The 14,607-nt window shown below is 44.4% G+C and overlaps 1 protein-coding gene across 4 annotated transcripts in view; it reads right to left on the reverse strand.

Annotated features, from left to right (window-relative positions):
• Window positions 1-14,607, reverse strand: part of LOC147121635 (sentrin-specific protease 6-like) — a 153,406-nt gene that overhangs the window by 18,909 nt on the left and 119,890 nt on the right. For all 4 annotated transcript variants that reach the window (XM_085982046.1, XM_085982049.1, XM_085982047.1 and 1 more), the window contains 2 exons: window positions 12,283-12,536; window positions 3,506-3,676 (listed from right to left, as the gene is read on the reverse strand). In XM_085982046.1, coding sequence (XP_085838172.1) covers window positions 3,506-3,676; window positions 12,283-12,536 — 425 coding nt within the window. The remainder of the gene's footprint in view (window positions 1-3,505; window positions 3,677-12,282; window positions 12,537-14,607) is intronic.

Raw genomic sequence — 14,607 nt, forward strand, 5'->3', positions numbered from 1 at the left:
CTACACTTGACTATTCCAATGCTCTCCTAGCCAACCTCCCATCGTCCACCCTACATAAACTGGAGCTCATCCAAAACTCTGCCGCCCATGCCCTAACTCGCACCAAGTCCCATTCACCCAGCACCCCTGTGCTCGCTGACCTACATTGGCTCCCGGTCCAGCAATGCCTCGATTTTAAAGTTCTCATCCTGATTTTCCAATCCCTCCACGGCCTCACCTCTCCCCCATCTTAGTAACCGCTAGCCCCACAAGTCTCCAAGGTCTCTGCGCTGCACCAATGCTGGTCTCTTGCACTTCCCGTTTTAATCAGTCCACCATTATGCCTTTAGGTGCCTGGGTCCTAAGCTCTGGAATTCCCTCCCTAAACCTCTCCACCTCTCTCTCTTCCTTTAAGATGCGCCTTAAAAGCTACCTCTTTGACCAAACTTTGGGTCATCTGTCCTAATATCTCATGTGGCTCGGTGTCAAATTTTGTTTGATAACGCTCCTGTGAAGCGCCTTGGAACGTTTTACTATGTTAAAGGTGCTATATAAATACAAGTTGTTATTGTAGGCTGCCTGTTGTAAATATTACTAAAATTTTAAATCCAATATAAGTATAAATATATTGGCCCTGGCATTGCAGTGGTAATGACGGTGAAACGGTCAGTGCTTGCCGCCATTACCCCTCTGAAACGGACAGCATCTTCAGGATTAAACGCAGAAATCGAAACTTTGCGGTCAGTCATTCCCTGCTCCACCACAGGTTGCGCTGTGGACCCTCCCCAGAGCCGGCAATCAATTCAAATCACACAGAAGGATGAAACCTTCCCGTTATGCTGGAATATCGCTGTTAACAACCCCTCTCCCCCCACCTTGAAAAAGTTAAGCCTTGTTGAAAGAGGTGTAACTGGGATTTTAACGGTGTATTGACTGCTGAACAATCGTTCTGGCCCTGAAAAACTAATTTTATATTTGTGAAATGTCAAATTTTCCATTAATATGATTAATAATTACATGGTTTTTTTAAAATAACACTTTTTTTCTTCTTTTTTTTAAAGTTTATGCCATTTCAGCTTCTACCATAATCCTATGTGTATGCCCCAATCTTTATTTTGCGTTCTGCAAAATTTATAAGTAGTAAATTAGAATCTGTGCATTTTACTTCCTGGTTTGCTGTCTGTGAGAATTCTTCAACGTGATTGGCTGCCCAGGCTGCTTGATGATATCACTGTGTTGGACGCTGGAGATTTGCTCGATTTGGTGTCAGGTTCAAACACAGGTCAGGACAGCTGAAATTGATGCCAGAGATTGCTAGATCTTTATGGGCAGCTTTCAAGGTCAGCGGCGGGCGCAGTCGCTTCACCGCCGAGAGCAAATTCCAGGCCATTCATTCCCAAGAGCTACAAAAATATATACTCCCTTTCTAAATATATATTCATTCCCTAGCTCCCAAAGTAATTGGCAGGATAGGCGCACCAACGTCAGTGTTCTCGCTCAGGCCAACATCCCCAGCATCAAAGCTTTGATCACGCTCGATCAGCTCCGATGGACGTAGTCCGCATGCCAATACAAAATTCCCAAAGCAAGCGCTCTACTCGGAGCTCCGACATGGTAAGAGAGCGTCAGGTGGGCAGAGGAAACGCTTCAAGGACACCCTCAAAGCCTCCTTGAAAAAGTGCAACATCCCCACCGACACCTGGGAATCCCTGGCCCAAGACCGCACAAAGTGGAGGAGAAGCATCCGGGAAGGCGCCGAACACCTCGAGTCTCTTTGCCGAGAGCAAGCGGAAGCCAAGCGCAGGCAGCGCAAGGAGCACAAGTCAACCCAAACACCCCGCCCACCTGCCCCTTCAACCACTGTCTGCCCCACCTGTGGCAGAGACTGTAGGTCCTGCATTGGACTCAGCAGTCACCTGAGAACTCATTTTTAGTGTGGAAGCAAGTCATCCTCTGTTCTGAGGGACTGCCGAAGATGATGATATATACAATCATGGCTCTCTCTTGGGCTTTGCTATGCTGCCCATTATTGCTAGTCAACAGCATGGCTCCCACTATCTGCCACCCCTCATCCCCAGTCAGTCAGCCGCCAGCCCGACTGCTATCACTACTCCAAGCCTGGCATTGCTTCCAGGCCCCACTTGCACTTCTGCTCTGTCTGCTGCATTTGTACCTAGCTCTCAGCAGCCTGCCCCAACTTCAGCTTGTGCCTTGCTGATCAGGGTCATGTCTGGCCCCAACTGCTGTCCATAGCTTGGTGACCCCAATCCCTTAGGGATACATTGGAGCCAGCATTAAGGGCAATGGTAGGGGAAAATATTTCTGCACCTTTGTAGGGGAAGGATCAAAGCAGAGAGCTGAAACAGAACCTCTAAGGTTTATGAGTTTGCCAGCCCTCCTCCTCAATGTCAATTCAGACTATTTTTTTTAAAAATGGTCCTCCCTGCCTCTGGTTCTGCTTTTGAGGTGTTACAGGCTCCAAAGGTTCAGCAACTTTCTACGTGCTCCACCCACTCTGGCATCATTTGATTCTCTCATGTTTGGTGTCAGCCATGGCTAAGTAGGTAGCACTCCCGCCTGAGTCAGAAGGTTGCGAGTTCAAGTCCCATTCCAGAGGCTTGAGCACATAATCCAGGCTGACACTCCAGTGTAGAAATGTCTTTCGGATGAAATGTCTCTCTTAGGTGGACGTAAAAGAGCCCATGGCACTATTTCGAAGGAGCAGGGGAGTTCTCCCCAGTGTCCTGACCAACATTTAGCCCTCAACCAACATTAAAAACAGATCGTCTGGTCATCATCACATTGCTGTTTGTGGGACCTGGCTGTGCACAATTGGCTGCCACGTTTCCTGCATTAGAACAGTGATTACACTTCAAAAGTACTTATTTCACTGTGGTACATCTTGAGGTTATGAAAGATGCTATATAAAGCCGTGTTTTTTCCCCCCCCTTTTCTTTCTCCCACTGCTTTACCACCCCCTTCCCGCGAAGCCTGCTTGTTATCGCTCCCTAACCTTCCTCTACCTTCTCCTTCCCGTCTTGCCTCTTCCAGCTGACAACACAGTCCTACCTAAACCCCAGTCCAATTATTCAACCTCGCCCACCCCACTCAATGTGTACACTACACTTGCCCTTGACACCATGTGCAACACCACAGGAAAGCGAGTGGTTCGCTTCCACACTGGAAAGGATTCTAAATATCTCAACGTAATAAAACGGACAGCCATCAGTAGCCTGGTAACCCATTTGCTTGCCACTGAGTGAAATTGAGAACCTTGCTGGTGCCAGTGCTTCTGCCTGGCTACTTCTCCCCAGTGAATTCTCCTGTCCAGAGCCTCAGTAAGGTAAATGAGTTTGTCAGTCTCCTTCCTTCATGTCAAGTCTGACTATGCTTTTTAAAAATTGCACTCCCCACCTTCCCCTGTTTTGGAGTGTGAATGTAAAGTTTAACTTTTTTAAATCCACTGTGGTCTGGCAACAAAAAAAAACTGCTTCAACAACGTAGAAATTTCAACGACTGCACTTACAATAACAGGTTCCAATACCGTTGTTCGAAAGGTTCCAATTCGTATACTTCGGCACTTGAGAATAATACTTTCACAGCTGCTTTCCACTTGCGAACTAAGAACTTCAGCGTGTGTCTGAGCAACCTCAAATTTTCTTTTTTTGCCCGCTGTTTCATGGTAAGGATTTCCAAACTGTAAAGAGAGCAGAGAGAGCACATTTAATTGTATTAAAAAAAGTGCTTGCGTTCAGAAAACTTTGGACTTAAAGAACAACTTGCATTTCTACAGCGCCTTTCACGACCACCGGACGTCCCAAAGTACTTTACAGCCAGTGAAGTACTTTTGAAGTGTAGTCACTGTTGGAATGTAGGAAACGCGGCAGACAATGTGTGCACAGCAAGGTCCCACAAACAGCAATATAATGACCAGATAATCTGCTTTAGTGATATTGGTTGAGGGATAAATATTGGCCAGGACGCTGGGGATAACTCCCCTAACTCCTCTTCCTTAATCCAAATCTGGTTCAGACAGCAAAAGAACTTTAGACCAAATGAGAATACTTTGAAGTAATTATAAAAGCTTGCAGCTGCCTGCATAGAGTTTGATGCTTAAAGAAGTTGACGTCTATCGTTAGTGCATCCTCATGCCTCGTCCCAGATCTTGGTTTAGCCACCTGTACGCGGCACAGGAACCAAAAGGTGCAGTCCACCTTCATGCTGCAGTCCACCACAGAGATGATGAAATGCTTCCTGCATGAACCGCTGTGTGCGGCACACCACAACTTGGCAATAACCACATTTGCAGCTTTTATTGGATTTAATTGTAAATTTAGAATTCATCCTTAAAGGGGCTAATTACTTAGTTTAATCCTAAAATCATGAGTCTTATTTGTAGCATTTTACATTTTTTCCCCTTCCTTTAACGCAGTGGGCTCTGCAGAACGTGCAGAAACAAAATGGGAGCAGATACCGGCAGGTATTGCAAACATCTGGGTAAGGATACCCCTCCTTCTTCAGGACTACAACCCTATGATTGAAACAAATGTGGCACCACAAGTATTGCTTGTGTTTCAGATCTTGCCAGTACATATCCAGATCACCCTTAATTTTTGGAACTGGAGCTTAAAGTATTTATTTGGAGATGTAAGTAGCCTGAAGTTTAGACACATAGGAACAGCACCCCCGAGCCTGCTCCGCCATGCAATTAGATCATGACTGATCTGTACCTCAACTACATTGACCTGCCTTTGCTCCATATCCTTCGATACCCCTTACCCAACAAAAATCTAGCGATCTCAGTCATGAAAGCTCCAATTGTCCCAACATCTGCAGCCTTTTGAGGGAGAATCACAGATTTCTACTACCCTTTGTGAGAAAAAAATGCTTCCTGATTTTCCTCCTAAACAAGCCCTAATTTTAAGATCATGTCCCTTCATTCTTGATTCCCCCACGAGGAAATAGTTTCTCTGTGTCTACCCTATTGATTCCTTTTAACACCTCGATCAGATCACCCCTCAATCTTCTATAATCAAGGGAATACAAGCCAAGTTCATGCAACCTGTCCTCAACTTAACCCTCTAAGCTCCTGTATCATTCTGATGAATCTGCGCTGTACCCCTTCCACGGCCAATATATACTTCGAGCTGCAGAAGCAAGCTTCACTCCCTTGCAAGGGAGCCAGAAGAACTGTGCATCATTTCTTAGACAACACAGAACACAAGAAACCCAACTTACACGAACTGTTATGTATCTTTACATTGTTTTGGATTTTCAGAATCGATTCCTGTAAGCTGAGCTTTGCGCCTGTGATTCAGAGGCTGCTTCTTTGCTGTACATGGCCTCACAGAACTGCCCCAGGGGCCAACAATGACCCCACTTGCTGTAATTAATGTAGTCTTGCACTAATTGCAGTGTATGTACCTTTAAGAGCCCCTGTGCACTGTAATACCGGTAGTGACCACTCGGGTATATAAGCCTGTATAGCGTCTTGTATCTTTTAGTTCACCTCCAGACTTTGTTCAGTAAACACCTGTTAAACCAACTCCTGCATTCCGTGTCTCCATTAACACACGGATACAACAGTGGCGACGAATTGGAAACGGACTTACCTGCAATTCGGCAGCACCTCAAGGAAATCGATTCCTCAGACGAAGGTCGAAGAAAAAAAAACCAAAAAAAAAACCCTGTGGTTTCACCAGCTAGCCGGGCTGGTGGCAGGTACTGCACTAATCCTTCCTGGGCAGCGGGCTGGGGCGCGATCGGGTGTCTCTGCAGCGGGGCCGAGCAGCGAGTCAGAAGGCGGAGGCAAACAGAGACGGAGGGTGGAGCACTCGGGAGACGGCCGGCGCTGCAAAGCAGGTCGGCATTCGGACCAAGCAGAGGGAGGGAAAAGTCCCAGAGAGTCCGGCGGGAACGAGTCTCCAACTATTAAAAATATCTGTGTAAATAAAAACCGCGGAGAACAGCGTTGTCAGCAGCGGCAGCGGCGGGAGGCGCCATTTTTTATTTTCAGGATGCCTAAGACTGGCAATATTACTGCTTTCAATAGTGATATAGAGGATTGGACCACATATGTGGAAAGAGTGGAGGTATATTGCACAGCGAATGAAGTAAAGGATGATAAAAAGGCATCGGTACTTCTAAATCTGATGGGCGCAAGGACATACGGGCTGTTACGAAACTTGATCACTCCAGCCAAACCGATGGACAAGAATTTTAAGGAGATTGTTGATACCCTACAGGAGCACTTAAACCCAACACCGCTGCTGATAGCGGAACGATTCAAATTCTTCAGGAGGAATCAGCACAAGAATGAAAGTAATGCTGATTACCTCACCGAATTAAGAAAGCTGTCAAAGCACTGCCAATTCGGGGCAGGACTGGCAGATTCTCTACGAAACAAATTCGTCTGCGGTCTCCAAAGTGAAGGAACACAGAAAAGGCTACTTTCTGAGAAAGATTTGACACTGGACAAGGCTTTCAGTGTGGCTGTATCATACGAAGCAGCAGCAAGAGGAGCTGCAGAGATACAGCAAAAGCCACAGGACTTCGGCACCCATGAAATGACACGGGGTTTCGAGAGATGTTATCACTGCGGCAGATCCACCCATGACCAGATGGACTGCTAGTTCAAGGACAAAGCATGCAGGCAATGCGGAAAGATGGGACACATTGCACGTGTATGCCGATCTGGAAACAAAAAATCCACTGACAGAAAAAAAAATCAATAAGGAAAAGTACAGAAAGGTACAAATGATGACGGACAGTAGCTCCGAAGACCAGAAGAGCGATAGCGACTCCGGAAACAAGAGACTAAGCTGTCTCAAATTACATAATGTAATTGCCAAAGAAGATTACCAGACCATTTGGGTTACCCTTAAGATAGCGGGGTCCCCAGTTAAAAATGGAGCTAGATACAGGATCAGCTCTGACCGTCATAAGTCGACGGGATTACGAGTGGCTATTTCCGCATATACCTTTGAAGGACACATCCATTATCTTGAAGACATATACGGGGCAGAAGGTATACCCCAGAGGGAAAATAAAGGTGCCTGTTGTATACAACGGCAAGGAAATACAGAAGTTGTATTTATACGTTCTGCAAGATGGTGGTCCACCGTTGTTGGGACGTGAATGGATCAGGAAGATACGTTTAGACTGGCACTCCATTCAGGCACTGACGGTGACCAGTAAGAAAAAATGATGATGACGTCATACCTGAACGATTAAAAGACACCTTGGCTAACGCCAAAGAAGTGTTTCAACAGGAACTAGGAACCTTGAAAGGCGTCACCGCCTCAATAAAAGTGGAAGATGCGGCAATTCCCAAGTTTTTTAAGGCAAGGCCGGTGCCATACGCAATTCGTCCAGCAGTCGAGGCAGAGCTGGAGAATTTGGAAAAGGCAGGCGTGTTATCCAAGGTAGATTGGAGCGAGTGGGCAACACCCATCGTCCCGGTCATGAAGAAAACGTTGAATAATGATAAATCTGAAGAACAAAGAAAAATTCGCATCTGTGGGGACTTCAAGGTGACTGTAAACCCGGTCCTTCACACGGTACAGTATCTTCCGAGGATAGAAGATATTTTCGCCTCACTATCCGGAGGGAAACGTTTCACAAAAATTGGCATGGCACAGGCATATCTACAGATGGAGGTTGAGGAGGCCTCTAAAAAGTATCTCACGATAAACACAGACAAAGGCCTGTACCAGTACAATCGACTGGTTTTCGGAGTAGCATCAGCTCCAGCTATCTGGCAAAGAGCTATGGAGCAAGTCCTGCAAGGGATTCCGGGGACTCAATGCTACCTAGACGACATCCTTGTAACAGGAGAAAACGACAACGAGCACCATGCCAATTTGGAGCAGGTGCTCACTAGGCTGAGAGAACGGGGCCTACGAGCAAATCGCCCCAAGTGCGAATTTTTCCAGAAACAAATATCATATTGTGGCCATATAATTAACGAAGAAGGGTTGCATAAGTCACCTGAAAAAATTGAAGTGGTCATAAAAGCCCCAGCACCTGAAAATGTCTCACAATTAAGGTCGTTCCTGGGATTGATAAATTACTATCATAAATTTTTACCGAACTTGTCAACTGTTCTGCACCCTCATAACGCACTGCTACAAACCGGAGTAATTTGGAAATGGAGCGAAGACTGTAAACGTGCCTTCCATAAATGCAAAGGCTTGATCACGTCCAAGGAAGTGTTGGCTCATTACAACCCATCACTGCCAATCAGACTGGCGTGCGATGCATCCCCTTACGGCGTAGGAGCGGTATTATCGCATAGATTCCCTGATGGCTCGGAGCGGCCGATAGCTTTTGCGTCACGCTCATTGAATTCAGCTGAGCGTAACTATGCCCAGATCGACAGGGAAGCACTCAGCCTGGTGTGGGGAGTGAAGAAATTCAACCATTACCTACACGGACAAAAATTTACCTTGTTGACTGACCATCAACCCCTCGTCCCCATATTCAACCCTAAAAAGGGCGTTCCCATTATGACAGAGCAAAGGGTACAGAGGTGGTCCCTTTTCCTAGGGGCACACCAATATGACATAGAATACAAAGGATCAAAACAGCATGGGGATGCTGACGGTTTATCGCGCCTACCGTTGCCAACGATAGAAGAGGCATCTACAGTGGACCCAGTGGAGATGTTCCACTCAACCATAGTAGAATGTCTACCAGTAACAAATTCTACCATTGAAAAGGAAACGAGAAATGACCCGACTCTCACACGAGTCTACGATTTAACGGTGAAGGGATGGCCAGCACATGGCGAACCACTGTTGCCAGCATTCTCGCAAAGAAGAGAACAGCTGTCAGTGTGCCGAGGAACCTTGATGTGTGGATCCAGAGTGGTGATTCCACCCAAACTCCAGGATAAAGTGCTAAAGGAGCTTCACGAGGGGCATCTGGGTGGAGTGAAAATGAAGAACCTAGCCAGAGCGTTAGTGTGGTGGTCAGGTATCGATGGAGACATCGAAGAAATGACCAAGAGCTGTCTAGGATGCCAGAAGGTCCAAAACGCCCCACCACAAGCCCCTCTACATCCATGGGAGTGGCCCTCATCTCCATGGCAAAGGGTACATATCGACTTTGCTGGTCCATTTATGGACTCAATGTTCTTAATCGCGGTTGATGCACACTCCAAGTGGCCGGAGGTAATAAAGATGTCCTCCACCACCACGGAAAAAACCATCACAGTATTAAGGACCATATTTGCCAGGAATGGGCTGCCTGAACAGATCTGTTCTGATAATGGACCGCAATTTGTGTCCGAAGAATTCAGGAAGTTCTTAAAAAACAATGGGGTTAAGCACTACACGTCCGCCCCATACCATCCCGCCACCAATGGATTAGCTGAAAGGTTTGTCCAGACCTTCAAGAAGGCCATAAAGGCCATGGGTAATGAAGACATAAATCTACAACATAAGGTAGATAACTTCTTGTTTGCATACAGGAATGCAACACATGTGGTTACAAACCAAACTCCCGCCATGATGTTTTTCAATAGAAGACTAAGATGCCGGCTGGATTTGATCAAGCCAAACATCAGAAGGGACGTAGAGAACCGGCAATTTCAAGGCATGAATGAAAGGCCAACTAGAACCTTCCAGATAGGTCAACAAGTTTTGGCCCGGGACTACCGTACCGAGAAATGGCAGCCTGGAACTATTTGCACACGACTAGGACTGCTGATGTATACCGTGGACATTGGTGAAAGCATAATAAGGCGCCATGCTGACCAGATCATAGAATCATCCGAAAAGGGACAACCTACACCACAACTCTATACGCCTAATGATGAAGCAGAGATACCCATAGTATCTACCTCCGATCCAGTGATACTGGAACCAGATGAACCCGACACTGGCATTCAAGCCGAATCGACCTTGCCAAAAGAACCTACTACACCACCGAAGACTACTACACCACCGAGGCGTTATCCGGACCGAGTCAGGAAGCCTCCAGAGAGACTGACTTATAATTGATTAACTGCAGCAAATGTGTAGATTATTGTTCTTGTAAACATGTTAATGATTACTTAAAATGTTATGTACTAATTATCTAAAAGGGGAGGAATTGTAGTGTATGTACCTTTAAGAGCCCCTGTGTACTGTAATACCGGTAGTGACCACTCGGGTATATAAGCCTGTATAGCGACTTGTATCTTTTAGTTCACCTCCAGACTTTGTTCAGTAAACACCTGTTAAACCAACTCCTGCATTCCGTGTCTCCATTAACACACGGATACAAAACTAATGGTTTCCGGAATAAGAGATATCACACAATCCAGAAGTTTACAGACTAGTGCAATTATTAACTTTATTTACAATTAAACAATAATAGGAAGAATATTTGGAAAACCTGTTGTAAAAATATTTCTCAAGCAGGGAGGGATAATAGTTCTCTCCTTTGATCTCTTTGAAAGAACTCCATCACCTAAGTTGTCAAACCCAACACTCCTCGGCATAAACTGTCTAGAACCAGAAAATATATTGAGATCTTTCTACGCAGGTCAGAAATTACTTAGTTCATTTGGGAGATTGAAAGAACTCCAAAAAGTTAGCTAAAAGGAACAGTGTGCTGTTACTTTCCTCCACTCCTCCAGCAGCATACTGAACTGTACATGAAGGATGAAGAAATGAGAAAGAGATAGCAGCTAGGAAAGCTGCATTCTATTTGAAAGTTAGGTTTATACATTTGCAGTTCAACAAGTGAAAGAGGACTTATTAAAGCAAATATGTGGTCATTTAAAAATGTATATAAAACTGGAACTGTGTGTGAATTTTTAAGTTCTTAATAGATCACTCAACATACAAATCACCAAGCAAAACAAGACAAGTCCTCAACATATAAATTTTAATTTGTAAAATTTGTCAATTAAAAAAAGAATCAATTCAGTTATAAAAGTTTGAAAAGCAAAAAGGAACAGGAAAAGAAAAAACACTTTTTTCTTGAAAATACCGTCTTAAGCAAATGTACCAAGAGCAAGTTTCAAAGAACTTGATTTTATGTGGGTTTTCAATTGATGAGGAAATCATACACACACACACACAATCACAAGACTATGGAAAATACAAAAGAAACCGCAGCAACAAGGCAGTGACAGTATAACTCTGGAGTTGTGTCCAGACCCGACTCAAGAGCGGTGAGAAAATTCCTGGCGGAGACAGCTTCACCCTGCTTACCCAATTGACGATACGTGAAACCTAACTCCACCGCACATAACTCCTGCACAGTGCAAACCTTCTGGACACTTCACTAATTGAAGCCAAAATCTTTCAGAAAGAGTTGGAGACAGAAACTGTTGGAAGTTTACACACAGAAACGGTTTTACAGGGGGGGGGGGGGGGGGGGGGAAAAGAGATCATAAACCTCAACACAAATTATGAAACATTTCCTTTTTTAAGCTGTTGACAAAATGTGCTGTAAATAAAATAATTACTTCAAGAATTATTTAGATAAATTTATTGGAAAAATAAAATGCCCCTCAATAGATTGTACAAAATGACTTGGGAGAAGGCTCGCCGGTTTATACAAGCTCCCGAATCATTTAGGCTCGTTACTTCACCATGAACATGGGCACCATGCAATTCAAATTCACTCTCCACACAAAACATTCATTATTACATTTGCAATGCAGTGATCGAGCCAGCCATCAACTTCAATCTCAGGGCAAGCATGCAGTTAAAGCACCGACAGGTAAAGGTTTCTCCTATGATGTACTTTACAGTGAACAGATTTCACAAGAAACTTTACTGAACGCAACCCATGGCTCAGTGGTAGTGTTCTCACCTGAGTCAGAAGGTTGTGGGTTCAAACCTCGCTCCAGAGACTTGAGCACAAAATTTAAGCTGGCACTCCAATGCAGTACTGAGGGAGTGCTGTACTGTCGGAGATGCTGTCTTTCGGATGAGACGTCAAACCGAAACCCCGTCTGATCTCTCAGGGACATCAAAATCGTGCCATGAGATCTTTTAAGAGCAGCAGGAATTCTCCCTGGTGTCCTGGGGCCAATATTTATCCCTCAACCAACATCACTAAAAACAGATTATCTGGTCATTGCCACAATGCTGTTTGTGGGTGCTGCTGTGCACAAATTGGCTGCCATGTTTCCATTACAGTAGTGACTACACTTTTTTTATTTTTTTATTTTTTAAAGTACTTAATTGGCTGCAGACCTCTTTGGGATGAGGTCATGAAAGGCGCTATATAAATTCAAGTCTTTCTTTTTCTTTATTTCACATTTAAAACCCAAACAGATATTGGAGTTGCGTGCTGCATTACCTTGTCTTTCATCTTAGCCTTTCTTGGCAACGTGGCTGCAGATTCTACTTCTGTGAGAGTGTTTTCGGAAATCTGATCAGCTGCATTTCCATCAGGCGTCTCCTCCGAGGCGGGCTCTAAGGGTTTAGTGGAGGGCACAGGAGAAAGACTTGCAGCGTCAGTAGTTCTACCAGCGGAATGAACACTGTCCATTCTGCTACTTCCAGTACTGGCATTGTCATCTTCTTCCTCTTCGTCGTCACTGGACAGCACAACTGGGCAAAAACAGCACAATTAGTGCACAAAGCAGGGGCGTGCAATTACCTACGTAGTAGCATTCCCCTTATATTTTACACTCATTTTAATATGATGGACAGTTTCGTTCATGCATCACGGAAGGTTATGCAAAATATGTTACATGCAAAAACACAAGGGGGGTGGGGGTGGAAAAGAGGGGGAAAAAAACTGCTCATGGTTGCTTTCCAAACATGGGAGATTGCATGTTATTTTGATATTAGATTTGAAACTAAAATTCTGGCAAAGTCAGTGTTTTTTTTTAGAAAGACTGTTTAGAACGGTGACATTTCACTACTGTAACAAGTCGTGAGGCATCTAGAAGAACTTTAGTATCACTCGAGTGAAACTGGATTGAGACCTCCCATACTTTACAAACCACTCCCTAACTTCTGGAATATTTCACTGAAAAGGTGCAAGACTTTATGAATTGTGTTATAGGACTAATGGCAGGAAAATGTTCTTCGCATACAATGATCAATATGTGGCATGAACTTCAAGTTAAAATCATGGAGGCAAAAAACCATGGGCTCATTTTAAAAAAGTTAAATGCCATTTTAACAAATATTAATTCCAATACTTATTGGTAGTGTAAGAATTCACAATAATTTACAGTTCTGAAGATTCATTTTTGATTAAAGAATCCCTGGGCGATGTGCTTTTAAATTTCCAGGGATAAAAATGGCTGTCACCACATGGCCGAAGACAAAGGACAATGCTTTGTTTACAAAGCAATTGAATGCTATTAGCATTTGTTTGTATATCGAGTGGATACATCTAAACTGCAATAGAGACTTTTGTACCTTGAATGGGAAACGTTCAAGATTTGAATGGGTTTTAAATCACCCAGCACTGGACAATAGAGCAGTTGTATCTCCCTTTTGTTTCAGCCCAGGAAGCTCCGGAAGACACATTAACCCAGTTTAACCACTTTGAGTTAGCCAATCACAGCTTTCTCTTGTGTATTGGACCCTTTTGGGTGGGGAATTTTGCACACAGCCCTTGCAAGGCGGAACGGCAGGGGCCTCACCAGGTATAAAGATAGCGGCTGAGAAGCTATTGCTCTCTCTTTTACTTCGCTGGACCAAAGGTGAGCAGGGTGTTCTGACTCCTCAGCAAAGCAACCTAGTTAAGGAGTTTGGGGGATGGTGATTTAAGGTAATTGCTAAGATTGTTTAAGTAACATTGTAGCCATTGTATCCCTCGTTTTCGCCGTCTGCAACCCCCGTTATATAGTTTTACAATTTTACTGTGTTCGTGTGGGATAGTTTGATATTTTGATTATAGTTTCTTTTAGTTAATAAAACTTGATTTTTTTCTCTCATCCAAACTACGTGTCTGTTTTAATATCAATAATTATAAGCCCTGCAGTCAGAACTGGAAGGTGGGGTAGCGATTCGAAACCGCTGTTTTAAAATTGGTTTTATTGGAATTGGTCTGATGTGCAGGCAAAGGCTGCAAGACCAGGAAAATTACTTCAAACCAGTTTAAAGAAGCCCCAAACCCTTACAGTAGAACTGCTTGCAAAAAGGCTCTCCCATTTAGACCTACCCTGCTGTCTGGGATCTGAAAATTTCACATGGGCTGAGGATTTGCAGCAGTCTACTCATTGGAGTTCAGAAGAATGAGAGGCGATCTTATCGAAACGTATAAGATTGTGAGGGGGCTTGATTGGGTGGATGCGGTGAGGATGTTTCCACCGATGGGTGAAACTAGAACTAGGGGGCATAATCTTAGAATAAGGGGCTGCCCTTTCAAAACTGAGATGAGGAGAAACTTCTTCACTCAGAGGGTAGTAAATCTATGGAATTTGCTACCCCAGAGAGCTGTGGAAGCTGCAACATTAAATAAATTTAAAATGGAGATAGACATTGTCCTAGCAGATAAGGGAATTAGGGGTTACGGGGAGAGGGCAGGGAAGTGGACGTGAGTCTAGATTCGGATCAGCCATGATCCTATTGAATGGCGGAGCAGGCCCGAGGGGCCATATGGCCTACTCCTGCTCCTATTTCTTATGTTCTTATGGACAAAACTGAAAGACAGCGAGAGCGG

Source organism: Somniosus microcephalus, chromosome 3 (assembly GCF_052327205.1).
Source record: "Somniosus microcephalus isolate GS21.2 chromosome 3, FLI_Smic_1.0, whole genome shotgun sequence".
NCBI lineage: Eukaryota > Metazoa > Chordata > Chondrichthyes > Squaliformes > Somniosidae > Somniosus > Somniosus microcephalus.